General features: G+C 42.6%; 1 protein-coding gene across 2 annotated transcripts in view; it reads right to left on the minus strand.

The window, feature by feature from the left end:
- The window catches only part of RFC1 (replication factor C subunit 1), a 109,881-nt gene that overhangs the window by 36,995 nt on the left and 65,490 nt on the right, over positions 1-7,396 (minus strand). For both annotated transcript variants that reach the window (XM_019526100.1, XM_019526101.1), the window contains 2 exons: positions 6,522-6,751; positions 4,497-4,571 (listed from right to left, as the gene is read on the minus strand). In XM_019526100.1, coding sequence (XP_019381645.1) covers positions 4,497-4,571; positions 6,522-6,751 — 305 coding nt within the window. The remainder of the gene's footprint in view (positions 1-4,496; positions 4,572-6,521; positions 6,752-7,396) is intronic.

Raw genomic sequence — 7,396 nt, forward strand, 5'->3', positions numbered from 1 at the left:
TGGGGGGGGGGGCAGTGCATAGTGGTTGGTGCTGGAAGGGGCTGCTAGAAGGGGCAGACTGGGGAGGCTGGGGTTGGTTCATCAGACCCCAAGAGGCAGCTGTCCCTGCAGAAGGCAGAAGGGGGCGACGGTGGCCACTGGTGCAGAAGCTGGCATCAGCTGAAAGTAGCAAGGACAGGACCCTGCTGTGACCACTTATTCCATTGCCTGCCCCACCTCTGCCCACAGTCTGTACCTAAGGGGGTGAGCAAGGCCTCTGCTACTGCAGCTGCTCTTCTAGGAACTTGAAGGCTGGTGACTAGAGCCACCATTCCCCACAGCCACTCACACCAGCGCTGGGAACATGGAAGGAGCAAAACAATGAACCAGGCTGAAAAAATGCAGCTCTGCATCTACCCAACTGGAACCTGCCACTTGGAGCACAGAAACAGTCAGCACAGGGCTGCTGAGGAGTTGAGGCTATGCTTTTCGGCTCAGTTCTCCCCCACTCCTCCCATGCTCCTGGAGCTGGTGGTAAGGGCTACAGAGAATGGAGCTGGGAGGCTGTGGCAGGCATAAGGTGCCCAGCATATGAAGGAGTCAGACCACTTCCTATAGGGTCTGAATGCAATACCCCAAGTTAAGAATCGCTGCACTACATCCTAACTTGTTACTGAAACCAGTCTGAAGGTTTCAGAGATTGGATCAGCCCTGAGGGGTAAGTAAAAAACAAAGCCTGTTTGTGCTTTAGCACGTGCCAGCCACAGAGGCATTTACCTTAACACCAGTTTATTTATACAAAGTTGTCAAATTTTTAACATCATGCATTATTTAGCCCTTGACCAGTTTTGATTTCATGCATTTTTTTTTTACTTTATGGCAGATATACATTTGTCAGCTGTACTTGTAAGTACTAATTCAAACAAACTGGATTTCCTCCAACAAATGTGTAGGTGCACACATTTCCTCAGATTCTATTTTCGCTTACTTATCTAATTGTGTTAAATGAAAACAAAGCCTCAATGGGTTTCCTTTTATTTGGCCCTAACAAAATAAACACGTCATCTACAACACTGACAGGCATTCTGCTCATCACATTACCTAATATTGCCCCTGCGGGTAAAATTTTGTTCTTTCTAAGGCATTTATTGATAATAGCTGTATTCCATATTACAAAAGCAAATCCTTTTACAACAGCAAGTAAACTGTCCTAATCTAAGATCAAATATGCCTTGTTTCATGATTCAAACAGATGACCTCATAAACTCAAGTATGCCACAGGCATTATTTTCTATGTACCCACAATGCCAGTAGGAGAGTGAAGCCAATATATAATATTTATCTTTGTGGTAGAAAGAATGAAGAAACAGACTATAATTGTAATTCAGGCACTTAAAGAAATAAGAACAAAAAGGAGCTTTTCTGCTGTTATGTACAGTAAACCATACCAACACAAATTGTGTTCTCATCATATACTATTTTTCCTAAACCAGAAATTCATTTCCTATTAAAAGGTTTGACTTAACAGAAGGTATTCATTTCTGGGGAGTTCAAGACAGACACTGAGGGCAGCATGGCTGGACTAGATGGCCTCATGAGGTTTCTTCCACCCCATTTCCTCTGACCCTAAATGCACAGAGATTAAATAAATATATATTTCATAGGATGCTTAAGCATCACAAATTATTTGTATTACATATAAAAATAAGTTTGACCTTGCTTACAACAGAGCAAACATGCACGTTTGACAGATGTGTATTTTCTTCGTATGAACAATGACAAGCAATAGAAGAAATTTCAGTTTCCATGTGCAAGGCTGATCCATGTGTCAACAAGTGCAAGGAAATCAACAGAGCAACACAGGAAGCAGTCAGGGAAGGCAGAGTTTTTTCATGTTGAAGTGTGTGTTCCAGAACTGGAGTAGGAAGTTGGTTAAAACGGGGGAGGCCAGCAGACACAGATTCATAGTCATAGACTGTAAGGGACCTTGGAAGATCATCAGGTCCAGCCCCCTGCACCAGGCAGGAAAGACAGGTGGGGTCAGGTGACCATCTAGTCTCATCTTGAAGATTTCCAGGGTAGGTGATTGCACCACCTCTGGAGAGAGCTTATTCCACAGTCTGGTCACCCTAACTGTGAAGAAGGCTTTCCCTAATGTTGAGCCTGAAATGCTCTTCCAGGAGTTTGTGGCCATTACTCCTCGTTCTCCCCAAGGGTGCCCTGGTGAACAGTTGTTCACCGAGCCCCTGATGTACTCTGCTGAAGTAGTGATAAACTGCTACCAAGTCCCCTCTCAGCCTTCTCTTTTTCAGGCTGAAGTGTCCCGGGTCCCTCAGCCTTTCCTTGTATGGCTTGCCATGCAATCCTCTAATCGTACGGGTGGCCCTTCTCTGGACTCTCTCAAGTTGAACCACAGCTTTCTTAAAGTGCAGTGCCCAGAACTGGATGCAGTGCTCTAGTTGGGGTCTAACCAGTGCTGAGTAGAGCAGAAGAATCACCTCCTTGGCTTTGCTGGAGATGCATTGATTGATGTATGCCAGAGTATTATTTGCCCTGCTGGCAACAAAATCACAGTGCCGCCTCATATTCATGCTGTGGTCTATTATTACCCCCAGGTCTCTTTCGTTCATAGTGCTGGTCAGGTTGATGTTGCCAAGCCTGCAGGCGTGCAGGGGATTGTTCATCCCCAGGAGGAGCACTTTACATTTCTCAATGTTGAACTTCATTTGGTTCTCTGACTCGTCTAACTTTCAAGCCTATCTAGATCCGCCTGTATCTGTAGCCTATCTTCAAGTGTGACCACACTTCCCCATAACTTAGTGTCATCTGCGAACGTGGCCAATGAGCTCTTCACCCCCTCATCCAAGTCATTGATGAAGATGTTGAAAAGTATAGGACCATGCACTGACCCCTGCAGGACACTGGTGCCCACTTCTCGTCCAGAAGACACAGATCCATTCATTAGGACTCTCTGGGTCCTACCCCACAGCCAGCTTCGTACCCACCTAACTCTTTCGCAGTCAAGCCTGCTACCTTTCAATTTTCTCATGAGAACATTGTGGGATACCAGATCAAAGGCTTTTTAGAAGTAAAGGTATACAATATCCACCATTTCTCTCCTTTATCCAGGTGGCAAGTCACCTGATTGTAAAAGGTGATGAGGTTGGTTAGACAAGACCTGCCTGTGACGCAGCCATGCCGGCTGTCACTCAGAATCCTATCATTTGCAAGCCTATTGCACATAGAGTCCTTAATGAATTTTCCAGAATTTTCCCTGGGATAGAAGTTAGGTTATTCGGCCTACAGTCACCTGGGTCCTCCCTCCGCCCCTTCTTGAAGATGGGCACAACACTGGCCCTCTCCCAGTCCTCAGGGACCTCTCTGGAGCGCCACAAGTTTTGGAACAGTTTCGCCAAGGTCTCTGCAATGATGATGGCCAGCTCCTTCAGCACCCTCAGATGGAGTTCATCCACTCCTGCTGACTTACAGACGTTTAATTTCTTTGACTGATCACACACCAGTTCTACAGCAACAGTAGGGAGGCAGTCATTTCTGCCCTGCTCATTCTGTACCCTATCCGGCATGATGTTCCCCAAGAAACACCGACGCAAAGTAGTCATTTGGGAGTTCAGTTTTCTCCTGAGTGTCAGTAACCAGCCACCCTGAGTTGTTGAGCAGCAGCCCCACACTTCCATTTGCTTTCCTTTTGTTCCATAGAAGGACTTTTTGTTGTCCCTGATTGCCATTGCTAATCTAAGTTTGGTCACCACCTTAGCCTTTCTAATTTGTTCCCTACAAGTTGTTGTATAGTCTTCCTTGGGACCTGTCCCCAGCTTCCATTATTTGTACCCCTCTTTCTTCTTTCTAAGGAAGACTGTGATTTCCCTGTTTAACCAGGAGGGCTTCCCAGCCCTTCTGCTGTCCTTTCTCCATGTGGGAATGAACTTCCTTTGTGCTTCAAGGATTGTGTCCTTAAGGAGTGACCACTCTTCATGCACATCTTTTGCCTCCAGTCCCTGGTTCTGCAGCACTTGCCCTGCTAGTGACCTGAGCTTGCTGAAATTTGCATTTTTGAAGTCCAATACTTCAACCCTCCTATCAGATTTGTCTGCCTTGCAATGGACAGTGAACATGATGGTTTCACAGTCACTGTCACCCAGGCTACCCTCTATTTTTAAGTCAGTCATCAGGTCATCTCCTTTGGCCAGGACCAAGTCTAGTAAAGGTGCAGGAGACTCAGAGGAAGAACAACAAGATTATGGCAAAGGTTGATCCAGGCAAAGATTGGTTACAAAACCAAATTAACATCTATAGAAGAACACTTTGCTTAAAAATTATTTTTAGGCAGACATGGCAAGTCTGTATTCCTTTCCCAAACCACAAGAGCAGCACATTCATGAAACTGCTTTTTTGGCTCAAAACATAGTCCAGCAACTGTGCTGTCAAAAAAAGGGCTGTTGGAGGATTCGTCACATCTGGGGGCAGAGAGGCAGGGCAATGTGTTTTTTTAAGCTTACCTCTGCATCCTCCTCAAGCTGCAGTATCTTAGCAATGGCCTCATCTTCCAATGTGGAATCTCTGCTTTGAGAAGGCTACATTTTAAAGAAAGGGGGAGAGAAAAAAAAACAATCGATGGTTCAATTTCCCGTCATTGACTACATAGGCACATAGGGATACTTTTCTATATGCCAGACTATGCTCTGCCCACTTATATTTGGTGCATTTATCAATAGGGTGATGGTTGTATCCCAACAGGGAATGGGAGATAGAACGTTTTATTTCGAGCTCTCTAGTCTGAACTCAGTACTGTTTATGACTGGCTGAAAGATTTATGCAATCTGAAGAGAAACCATATTACCATTCACAATTAATTCCAAATAGTGTGTGAAGTAAGTGGTTTCACTCAGCTGAAAGAGTCCCCATACTGACCATGGCAGCAGACCAGCTCAGAAAAGCAGCCAATGATTGTTTCACATGGAGTATGAGCTACTTTCTTTCACCCTTAAAGCATTTCCTCTGCCTTTGACATAAGGACAGAATAATAGAAGGAAATGTGCACTGCTGTTTGCCTAAGCAACCTGTACATATTCTGTTAGTAAATAACCCCATACTCAACTGGCATCACTACAAATTTTCAATTTAACATTAAATTACACTTTTGAAATTGAAGCTGAGAAGTTACTACTATGCTCATGACTTTTTAAATCAGACATCTGATGATATTGTATTGACAGGATAACAGAGCTTTGATTAATATTAAATTGCAAGAAATTCCTTATTGGGCTTTTCACTATACATTTAAAATTAAGATTATACATAGTTGCTTACAGAAAGCAGCTTAGACTTGGAAAGAACATATTGTCATTAAAAAGTCAAATTTTCAAAACTAAAATTTTAACCCATCCCTACCTCTCAAATCTCTTGACAGTAACTGTTTTCACATCTACCCACGATCCCTGTCCTGATTTCAAAAGAGCTACATATTAGGATCTCTCTCTCTGGGTACAAACAGACAAAACAACTGAACTGTTCTACAGTGTCACTGATTCAGAACTGGTTTACAATTGTGCAATGTCCTGTGGCTCCCATACCAGAGCATGGGAGCGAGCCACTAGCCCAGCATGCATCACATGGGACGGTGGGGAGGGCAGAACGCTTGCACCCATGCTTTGAAAGTCCCAGAGGTGACTGTTCTGCAGCTGGGGCCTTGTAACTTTTCTGCTTATCTAAGCATGAATTCAATATGTTTCACTGGCCTGCAAATAACCAAAACCTGAAGTGTGGTTGTCTGATTTGAAAGGGTGGTGGTGGGAGGAGGTGCTTCCTCCTACTCTTGTCTAGAGACTGACAGGGCATGAGGGGCTGCAGCTGAGTAGGGAGTGGAGATGCAGCTGGTTATTAGATAAGATAGCTTTTATCAAAGCAGTGCAAAGCACCTCTCAGATAAGAAGTGCCAAGAAAAAAAAAAAAGGGGGGGGTTAGGGAAGGCAGTAAAGTTCTGGCTACAAACCACAGCAGCCAGTAGAAGTGTGCTGAGGGTGGCAGGGGGAAGCAGTGTAGTATGGGATGCCTAGAGGACTGACCAGCCACAGGACACTTGGTGTCCACATGTAACACTGAACTAATTCAAGTGAGCTAGTTCAAAACAGTACTTGATTTTACAGGTACACTTTTGAACCATTCCAGGCAGATTTAAATTGGTTTAACAGGTTTGTACAACTATCCACTTCATGTTTAAATCATGTTCAAGCCCTTGTAAGTGTTATGTGGATCCATATAAGGATACAAGGGGAAGAACAAAAAATTCTTTACATTTGTTCTGATCTTTTCAAAGAGGAAAAAAAATCAAACATATTTGGGCATTTCTTGTACAACTAGATGCCATAGTCAAAGTTACATTCACGTTTCCTTTGCCTTTAAAAAATCATGTCAAGAAACACAGAAATGGTCACATGGCTATTCCTCATTACTATTAAACTAGCCATTTTATTCTGCCATCAAACACATGACAAGCTAACAAAAGGAATACCATGAATACCCACCTCTTTTCTTTTGCTTGATACCAGTATCTTCTCTGATCGTTGGACACTTCCAGTTCCAAAATAATCAAGTGCTGAAGTTGGTGTCAGTTTTACTGAAGATAAAGGTTTACTTTTAGCTTGTGGTTTTGCATCTTCCTTTCTCACTCCTGCTGTTCCTTGGCAGCTGTGTGCTGACGCCCCATTTTCCTTGAGTTTCAAGCAAGTTTTCTTAACAAAGTCATCTTCTTCATCTTAAGAAAATATTTAAATTACTCTTTGCTACTGTGACCCTCAAGAAATTCTTATAACATAAGCAAAAAGATAATTATCTAGGACAAGTTCTTTTTGCACCTGAAGGTGCATCTTTGCAAACACTGCAAAGATGTTCAGATTTGTTTAAAGAACAAACTCAAAGCAACACTCTAATCAGATAATTTAGGAACAATGTGGACTACAAACATTCATGGTTCCTATCAGTTTTACATATATAAAGTGCTGGAATGGTATTAAAAAAACCCAGGCTAATATTTCCATTTAATTATATCAGGTATTTACAACTGCATATAAAATTACTACTGTACTAATACAGCACCTTTCAAGCTAGAGTTTTACAAAAATTACACATTCTCATTTTACAGAAGCACAAAAAGATCAGGTGACTCAACAGAAGAATTAGTCTTCTGACACCCAACCCTCTCTCAAAACATCTGCACCACATCTTAAAACAACATGAAATTAAAATAAAGGTCTCTTTTGTCATAATCATTTTGGTCAAAATAATGTATCCAAAGCACAACATTACATAAATCTAAAGTTTCATTTTAATATTTGCATGGTCATTATCACTGTAATAGCTAAGCCTTTGCTTCCCAGCAACTGATAATAATATAAGTATT

The sequence above is a fragment of the Gavialis gangeticus genome, unplaced genomic scaffold (assembly GCF_001723915.1).
Source record: "Gavialis gangeticus isolate Ggan-Ray unplaced genomic scaffold, GavGan_comp1, whole genome shotgun sequence".
Taxonomy (NCBI): domain Eukaryota; kingdom Metazoa; phylum Chordata; order Crocodylia; family Gavialidae; genus Gavialis; species Gavialis gangeticus.